The sequence below is a fragment of the Betta splendens genome, chromosome 9, assembly GCF_900634795.4.
Source record: "Betta splendens chromosome 9, fBetSpl5.4, whole genome shotgun sequence".
Classification (NCBI taxonomy): Eukaryota; Metazoa; Chordata; class Actinopteri; order Anabantiformes; family Osphronemidae; genus Betta; species Betta splendens.
The window spans coordinates 23,917,251-23,931,565 of NC_040889.2; the positions used below are offsets into that span (position 1 = coordinate 23,917,251).

General features: G+C 47.7%; 1 protein-coding gene and 1 long non-coding RNA gene across 3 annotated transcripts in view; one reads left to right on the top strand and one right to left on the bottom strand.

Annotated features, from left to right (window-relative positions):
• Positions 1 to 1,110, bottom strand: part of ptch1 (patched 1) — a 35,564-nt gene extending 34,454 nt beyond the window's left edge. The window contains exon 1 of one of the 2 annotated variants that reach the window (XR_008695623.1): positions 570 to 1,110. Coding sequence is in view for 1 of the 2 variants with exons in the window: in XM_029162062.3 (XP_029017895.1) it covers positions 570 to 740 (171 nt within the window). In the remaining variant the exon portion in view is untranslated. The remainder of the gene's footprint in view (positions 1 to 569) is intronic. The other variant, XM_029162062.3, reaches the window with a different exon arrangement.
• Positions 1,111 to 1,279: 169 nt separating this feature from the next.
• Positions 1,280 to 4,215, top strand: LOC129604596 (uncharacterized). Its single transcript, XR_008695624.1, has 2 exons — positions 1,280 to 3,218; positions 3,992 to 4,215. It is a non-coding gene; the product is annotated as an uncharacterized LOC129604596 (long non-coding RNA).
• The last annotated feature ends 10,100 nt before the right edge of the window (positions 4,216 to 14,315 follow it).

The window sequence follows — 14,315 nt, forward strand, 5'->3', positions numbered from 1 at the left end:
AACAGAGAAAGGGGGCAGCCACATGGATCGGCTGCTCCGCGAGTGGCCCGCGTTCAGATTGAGACACCGCTAGGACCTCAAACCTCCGCCGCCACATGTGTTCGAACCCCTCACTGGTCCCGTGTTATGAGACAGCCCCACGGCCACTGGTGAGACTGGGGCTGAAAGCTGCAAGTCGCAGGCTGCGTTGGGGTCTTCGCACCAACGCGGCGGCTGTGTTTTTTGTTTGTGTTTTTTTGCAAACGCAGCTCCACTTGCAGGATAAAACTGAAGTTGTAGCACGTGGGGAGTCTAAATGTCACACACACACACACACACACACACACACACACACACACACACACACACACACACACACACACACACAGATCCCGTTGCAACAACCTTGCCCCTGCGCTCCCCTGTCTGTCTGTCTGTCTGTCTGTCTGTCTGTCTGTGTGTCTGTGTGTCTGTGTGTCTGTGTGTCTGTCTGTTACCTCGCAGCCACTGGACACAGTTTGGCCACTTTTTCCCCCCCCCGTGAACACAATGAACCCCAGGCGACAAAGCTGAAAACGAGAAATAAGCACCTCTGATATCTGCTGCAGCGCAAAGCCCGCATCGCAGAAGCTCGGCCGCTGCAAATACTCCAAATCCAGCGGTGTGCTGCGGGAATAGTCCCCCCTGTTCCTCCGCGTTATCCTCGGCCGGTCGGGGTCTCTGTTTTCCTGCGCGGAGGGCGCATTAGCAGCCGAGGCCATGTTGCGGGAGCTGCGAGGTGGTCGCCGTTTGCCACTTTATTATATTCCCCCGAAAGCGCGTCGCAAAATCCCAAGGCAACACAGTTTCACTGTCGGAGATCGCGCAGCCGTGAAGTAGGACCTCATACTCCTGTTGGAGACGGCGAGTCAAAGTCTGCGCCTTCCATCCCAACATTTCGCGATCCGGAGGTCTCTGCCGCGTTCACCGCACTCACCGAGTCCCGTAAAAGAGGAAGGTTTCTCTCAGGAAGCGAGGTGCGCGGGGCGATTCCCATGCGCGAGTCATCGGGCGAGAGCGCGCGAGCGTCGCAGCATTCCGGTGAGATCGATGCGGTCGTCCCCTGGTCCGCGCGTCACGGCCGACTCTGAGATTCAACACAAGAGGCGAAAAAGACCTCTCTCCATTTGGAGGCAGAGGAGGAGGAGGGGTGAGAAGGGAAAAAAAGAGTCCAGATCCCGCCTCTGGGGCTGTCAGATCCCAGGACTTTCTTGCATCTGATTGGTTCCAGAAGGGCAAAAATTACTCAGCAAACACGACTATTATTAGCTGCTTAGCAACAGCTCACTAAAGTGGAGGGACCACCCAGGCGGACGGACCTCATGTGAGCATCTCCGACCTCGGGGGAAGGCTCGTCGAGGGCCGAGCCCGCTCGGCGCGGCGCGTCGCGTGCTCCGCGTCGCTCCGGAGAAGTCGGTGGACGGAGGGAGCGCGAGGCCGAGAACACGCTGTCGGAGGGAAAGGCGAGGAAAGTTAGGACTACGCGCGCGCTTCTCTGCGCGTGTGTGCGTGCGTGTGCGTGTGTGTTGTTTTCGCCCAACACTCCTCTTGCGTGAGCCTCAAATTACGGCGGTTCAAGGGGAGGTCCTCCGGTTGGGTGTCACTGCTACAATTAGATCGGAAATTACAAACGCATTGTGATTAAGTATAAATGTGGCATTAACTCTTGTATTTTGTTGTTTATAATTTTGGTAAATTTTAAATAATGATATAAATTATAAAATATAATTACATATGCTGAATGCTATTATCATAAATTATTATTGGGTGGCAAAATATAGCAAAAAAATAGCAATACTAAATACTCATTATTGTACTTTTATTGCAACGTCCTGACGTGTATAATGGAGGCTCAAATGAGGCACCACTGTGTATTCTTATTAAAAAACTACTGCTTCCATATATATAAAAATGATTTTCAGATCATTCTCAAACATTCATCCTACAACTTTAACTGCTTCTTTTTAAAACGGCAGTGGTGGCAAGGACTCAAGCAGGAACTGGAGGTAATGATCCGCTGATGGACCAGAGCATCAGCCCATCAGTGCCCGGATTGTCACCTGATCAGTAGTTACGCACATGCAAAGCAAAAGACAGCGGCTGCTCAAATGCACACAGACATGAAGTTTTAAACAACTGCATATACGCTTGTTGACGGCAAGTCTGAAGTTCTATCTGCACCAGCGAGAGCACAAGCGCTCCATGTGGTGGGATGTGCTGCTGTGATAAATCTCCTGAATGGCGCATGGCTGGGTTTAGTGCAGACGACCAAAGCAGCAACGAGACCATTCGCTTGTGTGTGAGTCAAAACCAGCTCCCACGGTGGAGCAAAGTGAGACTGTGATGCCCCCTAATGCCCTGAACAGAACCAGGCCCGTCTCCGCGGATCACGCCGTTAAAGCGAGCGCGAGTCCAAAGCCCGACGTCACATGTGAGCTAGACAGTCAGGCTGTTGATGATGGTAACGCTGTAGGAGCCCATTAAAGTGCCCCGGGTCATTGTGGAAAATGGTCCTCTACTTCCAATACTGTAGTGCAGCGGCTGTAAAGATATGCCAGTAAAAAGCTCGGGGAGATTATATTGCAAGCATCTGTGTGAACTAATGAAATACGTATGCGCATAAAATGCCATAACACCCTTGACCAAACATGAGCATATTTCCTCCTTTTCATTTACCATAATGTGTTAATATGGATCAGATGATGCTCTGTAATTGTGTGCGTTCGGTGTGATAGCGCTCCTTTTTTTGGTGGGATTCCCGGCCTTTTCTCGTGAGCAGCGAGGGCAGTGGGTTTATTTCCTGCACGCATCTGTCCTGTTGTTGTCAACACCTTTGCTCCTTTGGATGCAATGCACCTCGTAATAATAAAATAAGCAGGACTATTGCTGGTTTGATTTTTTTTTTTAATCATAAATTTGTGAGAAATTTGTAGGAAAAGGATGAATTCATGCCTTCGGCGACTCTTTGCACATCAACAAACAGCTGTTACGTCCACTTTATCAGTTCGTACCTCACGTTTTTATGTCATCCTCTTCTAGATCCACATGGAGGAAATGAGATGAAGCACACATAGAACTGGAGGAATTGGGCTGAGATCCCAGAATTGCTTCATCAACCGCCTTCTTTAACCCCTGGCAGCACCGTTCACAAGCCTCAAGGCTGGTGGCTGGACAGGGGCCAGCAGGAAAAGCCTTGTTTAGTGCGTATGCCTATTTATGATTTGCAGGTGGATTACAGTTCATAGCAGAAATGTGCCAACACATTAATATCCTGAAAAGCTCAGATTCCTTCAGCGCTGGTTTATTGTCAGGCTTGATGAGGAGATTTTTAATTTTGTAGCCGTTATAAACCTTCAACTCGGATTCCTTTTTTTTCTAACAATATGGTCTAATCACTGTTTGGAATCTGGTTGTCATCTTAATGAAAGTCAGCAGTTGTGTATGTATGGATGGAAACTATGAGGTGAGGAGTGATGCGGGGGGATCAGGCAGCCACTCTCATCTCCATGTTCTCTCAGTGAAGTGCATAAAAGACAGAGCAGCCGACAGAGAGAGTGATAGAATGCAAACAACGTACACCTCTTGATTGGAAACAAATGCACCCAAGCTCCCAATGAAATAAGAACGTCCTTGTGTCTCTTCCTCATTCCACTGACCAAACCAGAGCAATATGGAGGCCTGGGACTAAGGGATTCACATGATGACTGGCAGGCAGACCTTCCTACAGAGCAGGTCTGCTCTTGGCTGCACAGGACTCGTGTTATAACACATGACAGAACATGAAGTTAGGTCTTGGTCGCTGTAACCACTGGTTTTGGTCTTTATACTGGTACTACTAGTTTTATACTGGGAGCAAACAGCACAGCTCCCAGTCAGTGTTTGACTGAGGCCTCTAAGATGCGTAGTCGCTGTGAGTTAAGTCAAGTGTATGTTTGTTGAGGGGGTATCTCCTGCTTCCTTCCTTCCTTCCTAGCTCTGAGGTTGGACACAATCAACGTCCGCCCCGAACGGAACCAAACCAACCTGTCTCCGCGTCATCCCCGTCCAGCGGGGCACCGCCATCGAGGACTGTTCGCTTTCTGCACATGGCGTGACCACACATGGAAAACGATCATGTCACGACAAGGTCTGATTGCCAGAGACTCCTCGTGTGCCTCTCTGAATTATCCTGTGTCAAATAAATTCATTTTAAGCTCATTTTCCAATTAGTCTCTCTTGACTGGAGTTTAGCTTTGGTCACACAGGTTCTTCAGTGGGATCACAGATTGTTACTATAATGAAATGTTTTGGGGAGTTTAGCTAAGCTGAAGGCTTGTTTAGAACTTCTCTGATTGGCTGACTATTTGGATTTCTTGAGTATTTTGTGGCAGGTCCCCGCATTTGCACATGTTTCTAATTACTTAGGAGAATAAAATGGCATCATCGGCAAAAGCTTAAACATGAGACCAAAGATGTCTTAGAAGGTTATTATTTAAGTTCCCTCTGTTGTACAGTATTAACTGGGAAAAGCCTATTAGTGCTCCCTTCATTGTTTTGCTATTAAGAACCATAGAAACGTTTCTATGGAGTCAACCTGTTCGTTGATGGAGTTGCTGACGCCCCTCGGTCCATCGTGGCTAATAGCGGAGGCCGGGCTGGAGGCAAGATCCTGCTGGGATGTTTATGTTCCAGCTCAGGGTTGTTTTCAATCACACACCGAGCTGTTTGACAGCGTGCAGCAACGCCTGGGTTCCGTTTTCCTCTTCCAATTTCCGGCTGGCTTTGTGTGCATGCGCGCTTCGAGACGATCCAAGAGGGCAATTTCGCCGTTCTCCATCGAGGAACAACGCAAGAATGCTTATGTTTGACAGGTTTGTTCTCTCCAGTGGAAAAAAAGATCAGCCCACGTTGATTAAAATACATGTTTGGTATAAGCTGTGTCTTGTGGCCCTTGACACGGTGAACGTGGCTCAATCGAATGCATGACTTAAACGCAAAAGTAGTGCATTGTGGGTTAGATAAGAATAAGACGTGTCTGACTGCAAAGGCGAAACAGTAGGTTTCGAGCGAATGCTGATTTTGGTATCAGGGCACTGAAGCACTTGGACGTGGAATCTGTGCAGCAGCCTGCTTCCCTGTTTGGACAGCGTTTACTTTGAGATCTAGGATAGACAATGTTGGAGCTGGCTGATATTTAGACAAGGCCGAGGTCTGTTCTGCAGAACTGGCTTGAGAAGCTGTAATTTTTGGAAGTGAGTTCGGCCTCCAATGTTAACAGGAAACGTGTGCTGCTCTGAATGTATACACACGGCCTCAACAAATAAGCAATATAATACAATCTCAACGCTGTGGCTCCGCAGAAAGACGGGAAAGAGAAAGAAGGATGGCGAGACCGTACCAAAATAGGAAGAGAAAACAGTCAAACAGATGGAGCTGGCTTCACGACTAATTCATTTTATAAACTGTATGAAGAACGAAGGGGAATTCTGACTCACAAACAAACATATTTGCTCTAACATCTGCATTTTCGCACACGTTGACGGCACGCATTCACCTTGGCGGAAGGTTTGCTGGCGTCCATGTGGACGGAGGTGGGTCTCTGTGGGAGGCCCGCTGGAAAATGTGACACATTTAAAGGTAGGAGTCCCATAAGCGGCCCAGACCTCTGTTTACTGAGGCAAACAGGCTGCATCGGCCTTCATCAACAACACAGAGCTTTTATGTTTACCAGCGAACCGGTCAAATAACATGCATCATTCATCAGAGTCTGTTTAGATAATGCAACTCAAAATTAACCCCCTGCACGACGCTCATATTATTTAACTAAAATCGGTACATTATATTTTGTAATAGTCACTTTTTATTACAGCCACATTGGATATTTGGATTATATTGACCGTCCCCAGGCATTTAGACAAAAGGCTAATGAGGAACACATCGGCCATGAAATCTTGGAACTCAGGTCGTTTTTTGTGAATTGTTGCTCCCTGGTTGACACATGTAGATACAACAGGGGAGCGTTAATTTCAACAGCCACAGCTTTTGTCCAAGTCGTTTCTGCGGCTTTCTGATGAGCGCGCGTCCATAAATCTCTTATTTATGAACACGTGCACGTGTTTGCCGAGTTCAGAGACGAGAGGTCTACATCGCGCCCGCACAGTTTAGCATTTGAAATGCTGCGGCGAGGACCAGCGGCGCGCGTGTTGACAGCACCTGCTGCCAAAGCGGCACATCTGCATCTGCATCAGCATCTGCATCTGCGCCGCGCTGGCTCGTGGGAGCGCTGTCACAGCCGTCGTCTGCTTGTTTTCCCCACAGAACCATGAGGTCATAGCTTAAGTGGCCAATTAGCCCAAACACTGCTCAAACCGGGGCATCTCCAGAGACGGCATTAGCAGAACGAGAAGGGGTTGGTTTGCAGGACATCTGCCACTTAAGGATTAGCGTCGCCACTTTATCCCTGTCACTTTATTATCACACCTGCTTTTGGTGTGTTGCTAACTCCGGGCTCTCAGGCTCTGCTCGAATGTGCGGTTGGCTTACTGTGAGGTCTGACTCGAGCAGGGGAAAATAGCTGTCATAATTACCCATGCCTGTGTCTTTTGCCTAAAATCCCTGTTCCCTAATTGCCGCCTGCTAACAATCTTCTTGCCTAATTTATGCATATTGGCCACGGCGCAGGCGTGCATGCCTCGAAGCCGCTCGCAGTCCAGGCAAAAATTCTTTCTGGCGAATAATAAACTGCCAGCCTGAATGTGCAACTGGATTTATCTGCTCTTCTGCAAGATGCAACAGGGAGGTGCAACACTTTCAAGCCAGGTGGTCATGACTGAGCGGGATTAAAGGAGGCTAAAAGTGGTGACAGCGCGGCATCCGAGGACACGGACAAAGACGGAGGCTGGCTTGACGTTTGGAGGGGTTGAATGTAAACACAGCTGAGTGTAATAGAGGAGCCTTTATTGGCTGTGTGTTAATTGTTGCTTTGACTTTCCACCGACTGCCAAGGACTGTTGTGTATACATACTGTAGAATGCACTGCTGCTGACAGCTGATGTGAATCCAGCTTTGCTTTGTGCTGAGGAGGTGATGTCTAATGCTGCTTAGCAACGCTGAGAAATCCATCAGTGTAAAGTGCGATTCCGGGGATATCTGTCACAACCGTCTGCTCAGGAGAAATAACGACAGAACAATAAACGTGATCTAAAGATGAAAGGTTAGGCAAAGAAGTAGAGAGCTTATGGAAATAAGAAATAATGTGAAATTGGGAGGAATGGCTGATGAAAACTGTTCTTGGATTTATTGGTGGAGAGTGACATGATGACAGAGAGCGTTGACCCAAAGCAATGCAGAAATACAACTGTAGTTACTTTATCCAAATTACAGATGTCATAGCATTCATCTCTGTCCACACGTCATAACATTTTAGTGGAAAATTCAGCATAACGCAAAACCGCCCTGACTCTGTGGAGCCTGTACGTGTAAACAGGCTTCAAGGACACAAATACCCAGCGATATCTGGTCCAATCCAACCAAGACAGATGCTTTGTCTTGAACGTTCTGGCATGAAACGCTGTTATCATTAATACGCTGTCGTAAAACTACTTGGAAAAGACGAATTTTTCTGATTTTCTGGTTCACCAAAACAAGAAGAGACGAGATCTTCTGGTTGTCGACAGGGTCAGGAATGAATTGTAAATCAAAAGGAACTGACTGTGCATAATGTGTTAATGTGAGCCTGGATCCCAGAAGACTGACACTTAGATATGCTTAACCCATTCATTGGCGGAAGAAAGTCTATAAAGTATATAAAAACGACAAACACAGTAGCAGCTCAACACACCTGGTAGAAAAACACACATTGTGCAGCGAAATAAGGCAACAATCCACACGCCACAGTTAAAAAACAAACCATTTGAGCCCATAGACATTCACACATGCCTGACATACCACAGAGATGCTCCAACTAATACATGAGTCACTCAAAGCGTCCCTCGGTGACAGATGATCCAACAACGGCCTTACACCCTGACTCCCCCGTGACTCCACAGACCTTTGAACTTGAGTGGAGGTCGGGGGGATGTTGTGTGATGGTCTGGTTCATTCTCTTTGTGTGAGGTCATTTCCTGTCAGTAAAAGTGGAGGTATTGGTTGACAGCAACCAAAATGACACAGCTGGGCAATTTAAATGCTAACAAATACACACTATGAATCCACAACAAATGGCATATGAAGGTGGAAGATTAGCGAAGTACCACAAACATAAATAACTGTGCGATCGGTTTAAACCACTACTTTTGCTCTGAACGTGGTAATATTATGGTGTTCATCACCACTTTTATCTGCCACTAAACGATTTCCGCTGTACTTTTACTCCTGAGCAAACAAGTCATACGATCGCCCTCACACAAGCATCACCGCCGCAGCGCTGAGCCATAAACTGTGGCTCTGAGTGAAATGTTTTATATGTCAGGACTAGAATTGCCCTTTGTTTGCAGTTCATGTCAGAACCAGAGTGTGTGTGTATAGATCTGAGGGGATGGAAAAAAAAAGACCAGAAAATGAGGAATCTGCTCAGAGCCGAGTTTGTAAACAAGACAAACATAATCAGCATCTCCAGAGTCACATCTGGCTCTGGTCGAGCTGAACCCGGGCTCTGATTGAGGGGCCCGGCAGGCCCCATTCTGCAACGCGTCACAGGAGAAAAACAAAATGGATGGTATGTAACATGCTGCCATTTTGTGGAACAACAACATAAATACACAAAGCAATGTGCCATGTCAAAACGCTGCATTACATATTACTATATGTTCACTTTACAGTCGACGCGTAATAAAAGTGTCTGCAAAGAGAAAAACAAGCCTTGTGTGTTTGCACCAGGTTTATGTTTTCCTTTAGACTCTGAGGCTCTGTTTGTGTCCACCCCCTGTGGTGCAGTAGTTAGTAGTAGCGTAATATTGAAAGTAGGCTGTTATCGTATCCAATAAGTTTGGAGAAAATGCTAAATATGTTTGATGGCGATCGCAACCGTATAGTGACAGGTTATTTTCACAGTGTCTATATTATTTGGTCAAATCATTGGACAATGATTGGACAAGTACAAGCTAACTACGTTGAGCTGCACATGAAACAGAGCTGTAGATCAGTTTAAACATCCCATAGTAAAATGTCCGAAGGGTTTCTAGAGACAGCGTGGAGTCACAGCATAAACACAAAGAGCAGTTATAGCCCCGCGCAACTGTGTGTAAAAGCCATTGTGCTGCAAGGAGAGAGCCCCAAACCGCCGCAGGGGAAGCCTCCTATTCTTCTTTTTATGGGAAAGACCTTAACTCATGCAGACAAACCAAGCCATCGTTATATTTAACAGTGCGTCATAAACATTCCTGCATGCTGGACGTTCACGGTGAATGCATCTGGGTGGGTAGACGTGCAGTAGGTAGCGCTCCCATGCAGGCACACCTGTATTAACCCTGGCCGTGGCTGGGAATGCACCCAGGGCTACGACCCGGCTCGTAAAAACTGCTCAGCGCAGTGTGAATCTCACATTATTCATCTGACCATGATGGGTTCTTGTACATTGTGTGAGGCGTTACTGTAAGAAAAAACTTCAAATTTAAACAGTTTCTCAATTCCCCTCACTAGCTGTCAATCAAAGAGTCTGTGGTGCAAAGATGAAGCAGGGTTTGCTGCCGTTGCAGGTGATGCCGTGAGTTTGGACGGGTGTACTGTATGAACGGGTGACTGTTAGCACTGAGCCGTAAACGCTTCAGGAGCTAGTGGAGTCAACAGCAGCCATGCACATAAGTCACTGACTCTTCAGAAGGCTTTACGTCGCCATGGGTTACTGCAGAAAAGATTGGGCCCTGAAGGAATCGCTGTGTGTGTGTGTGTGTGTGTGTGTGTGTGTGTGTGTGTGTGTGTGTGTGTGTGTGTGTGTGTGTGTGTGTGTGTGTGTGTGTGTGTGTGTATGTCACATCACAGGCATCAATGGAGCCTTATGCTGCTGATTCTCTGCATCTCTCTTCACCCAGTTGTCCTTTTTTCACAAATATCTTTATAACAATTTACAAAATATTATTTTAGACAGACTTTGTGCTAGCTTCCTAATAATGTCTTGTGGTAAGGTCTTAAGCTTAAGCAAAATGTGTGTGTGTAGATGTGTGTACGCGTGTTTACATCGTTCTGCAGCCTTGGTGATTATTTCTAGCAGGGAGAGGACATCGTGCGTGCTCTGAGCTGCAGCTGATGACTTCAGATGCTGTGACTGTGAGATACATTCTATGATAATCAGCCTGCGCATAAGCCGGTGTTTGGCTACAGATGTTCATGTGCATGCGTGTCGGACTAATGTGCTCAATCCATCCACTGAGGCCAACCTGTGTCATACATACACAACACGTAGTTGAATGCTACCATCACTAACATTGTTGCAAAACCTTCGATGTAACGGCATCAAAGAACTGAGTCACATCATTATAAGTTCCATAAGGTTCATATGATCTCACAGTATATAAAACATATCCTAGCTTTCCTTTCCATAGGCGTTCGCCTGTGCCAGAGCGGGGCTTTCTTCTTCTTTCCCACTGGCTGTGGGCCTGGCTGAGGCGAGGGTTCGCTGGGTGAGCTGACATGTTTACAAAAAGGGTGCAGTGATCTCCCCACCACGGGCCAAACATGCCAGTGTTTGCTTGCTTATTCCACATCAGAACAGCCCCCTCGTTCCCTCTCATGCGCGCGTGAAGGCAAACATTCCCTCTTTTGTGCAGGCGGCTCTCGCTCCTCTCGCCTTTTATTTTCTCCCCGTCGGCCTCTGAGCCAAGGAAGGGCGTGCTCGTGCGCTCGCCCCGGAACAAGCCCGGAGGTCTCCGGACCACACACAGAGCAGCGCAGGCATCTCTGTCTTTATTTATATCTGTTTTTTCCTCCTTATTGCCCCTGTTTTATGTGGTCACTCATCTCCCGTGAGCCCTTTTGCTCCATAACCCTCCTTCGCTCCCTGCACAGTTCACCTCCTCTTAGCCCACGCTGTCCGGCGCGCAGTAAGAGGTGCACACTGGGTCCCGCGCTCCAGCAACAAGTCCTGTTGATTGTTTGTTTGAAGCTGACGACGTGAACTGCGGGGAGGACGGCCACTTGGCGTGCTGTTTGTTCCTGTGAGACCACCCAGACAGCCAGGCCGAGACCAGGGGCTCCAAGGCTTCATTTTTCAACGCCTCCGCTGTTCCCAGGGCCTCAGGAGCCGAGCGAAATGAATCCCTCTCTGCCGCCGGTATGTGTGATTATGACACAGCTTGGGTTGTTAATCAGACCTGTAAGATCCAGGTGAAAGACAAGATGTGCAAACAGAGTGTCTTCAGTGTTCAAGCAGGGAGAAGGGACGAAAAGGCAGAGTCGCGTGAAATAGGATTGGTTGAAGTGATTCCCTCTAGTGGCTGCGGGTGAAAGTAAGAGTAGTCAAGCTGTGAGACTTCGCCAGTGCCTCCGCTGATGGATGGTTCTGATTAGGGGGTACGGGATCCACTGTTGGTATCAGCACTCTGAGGCTTCTGCGATCCACAGCCACAAACCACGTGAAGACACGGAACCAGACTCACAATGGGTGGGTGCACATACGCTAACGGTTAGCACATATCAAAGCGGTTTGATATTGTCTCTTCGTGCCGGTTCTGGGAGGGAGTACAAAGGCCCGAACAGCCCTGACCCGGTTGGTCTGACATGCTGATACTGTGGATAAGCAGGCCGGAGCGTCGCGTTGGGTGGCACCATGTGTGATTTAGGGTTTTACAGTGTCTCCAGACCACACACACAGACTGGGAGTGGGAGCGACGGACGAAGGGAGGAGAGAAAACAGAGAAGTAGAAGAAGAGCGAGTGGAAGGCTCCAGGACACTGACTGCAGGTCAGTATTACACATCTAACTAAGAAAAGCATCCATGTCACCTCCATTACACCGAATCCTGTCTGGAGAAGCATGGAGAAACATTTTTAATAGATGAACCCAATTTAAATTTGATGGACTTTGACAGGACATACTTCATTCTTTCATCCTAAAGTATCAAGTAAACAACATAACACAAAAATGGGAGTTTGACTAACATGCTGTCAACTACTGTTCAGCTTTACTGTAAATCTCTTTAGGTTCTCTGTGGCTTTTGGGGCCCGTCTCAGTGATTGTCTGTAAAGTTTTCCAGGTCCGACTTGTGTGCTGGAGGAAGTGCAGTGCAGCCATGAAGGAGTGAGCAGTGTGTGCTAAATGGTCCGTAGGCCTGACTTGGCCGGGCCCCGCGAGCCCCTCTGGATCCCATATGGTGAATGTGTGCTGGCGGCACGCTTGGACGCACGGCCCGCCTCTCAGCGAGACGTCTCGCCACCAGATAACGTGCCGCAAAACGTCCACACACATTCGTACGTGGACGCACGAGGGCTCTACCTCGCCGGTCCGCACGCATTCCAGGATCTCACGAGGCACCCGTCGAAGCGCTCGCGGGCCGTTTGCTGCTTTTCTTTTTCCCCCCGAACCGGCTTGGGTGCAAATTTGCAAACGCCACTGTCGGAAATTGTAGGGTCACAGACATGAAAAGCAGAATCACGTGTGCATCCAGCCGTGCCAGTGGGCGCTTTCATCTCTTTTCATCAACAGCAACCAATGCAAAGATAATCCCTCCAATCAAGACAGCAATGTACCCTCGTCTGCACACCACCCCTGTAGGAACTCAGCTACTACAGACACCACGTTGTACTCCCCCCATCCTGATTGTGAAGTGGGGAGTGGAGGGGAACATAATTGCATGCTTAAGCGCCTGAGAAACGGACGTCCAGTTCTGCTGAGTTGGTGCGTTTTGTGTGGCCTCATTGTTGGGACGTGCAATCATGCAGCTCTTTGAGTCCCTGTCGGTGTTCATGTTAGGTTAGGGGTGGCTCAGAAGGGTGGAAGAGGGGGAAATATTGTCTAGCAGCCAGATATTTCATTCCAAGACCAAGCACTTTGTACTTGTTCACCGTGCCTAGCAGGAGAAGGGTCACGGTGACCAGGATGGGGTAAAACACACGCAGGAATCAGCAGCTCGTTCCTCTGCTTGTCCTGCACTAACACTCATGTTGACATCCATTTAATCAGCTGATTAAAGCACAAACCACTAGTTCTGCACACATCTTGCACTCACACATGCATGATTTTGCACAGACACCACAGTTGGCAATACTGTCTGGCCGACGCGCTTAATGCGGCCAAAGTGGGCAGACAAAAGGCCTCTCTATGGATCTGCACTGTAATGAGAGGCAATTTAATCATAAATATGTTGCTCTGCGGAGTTTTCCATCTCACTGCAGGACAAAAGGGGCAAGCCATCAAATTCAGGTCATCAGAGGCTTGTTGTAAATCAACTCTCTGAGCAGAATCTGCAGCAGTGTCTGCGGCTCCGGAATGGTCAGAGGGAGCAGGGTTCCCCGATCACAGGTGGCAGAAAGAGGATCCGGGTCCCATGACGATGCTCTCACGCAGAGTCAGCATTTGTCCGACTTAATTTAAATGAACTAAAATGCAGACAAATATTGGACTACGAGTGAAAATCGAAGGAATTTAAAACCCTAAAAATGTCAGGGGCACAAATAGTTCTATTACCTTGAATCAAAAGTCAAGTATGTTATTATTAAACAAAATGGTTAATGAATTACATGTGTGCAATGTGCAATCACTGATGCTGACCTATTACCTGATATTGCCTGTGACCTATTAGTTTCTGTTTCACATTCATCATCATAAACAACGTCCTCACTACTGTAGGCTGAAATTAGGTGGAAGCAGATGAGAGCAGAGAAGAGTAACCTCAGCCCTTTTGATTAAAAGCCATGCAGGATTTGTTCATTTACAAAATGTGATGTCATATTCCAACTGTTTTCAGTTTCTTTAATTGAAGATACACTCAAACCATGAATCATTAAAAAGCTAATGAAATGGATAGTAAAGTGAATGGGAAAGCAGGAGAAGACAGATGGAAAAAGAGAGAGCAGCCTGCATTCACAGCCTAATTTTCCCTCTTTGCAATCAATGTTTATGAAGCTGAAACTGTCATTTTTGGAGTGGTAGTAATTGTTTTTGGCCGGGGCCAGACCTTCTGACTCATGAGAGAGGGATGGTGGAACATGGATGGAGTTTTTCCAGGGCTTCTGGGCGCAGGACAAGACCTCCATTCAGGTCTTCCTCTCCAACCCCTGATTATGACCAGCAACAGACATTTAGCCAATGCCGGTCCAACACTTATTCTAATCAAACCTCGAGGCAAATTAATCGGAGCTGATAGCTCTGCGTGGCTGCAGGAAACA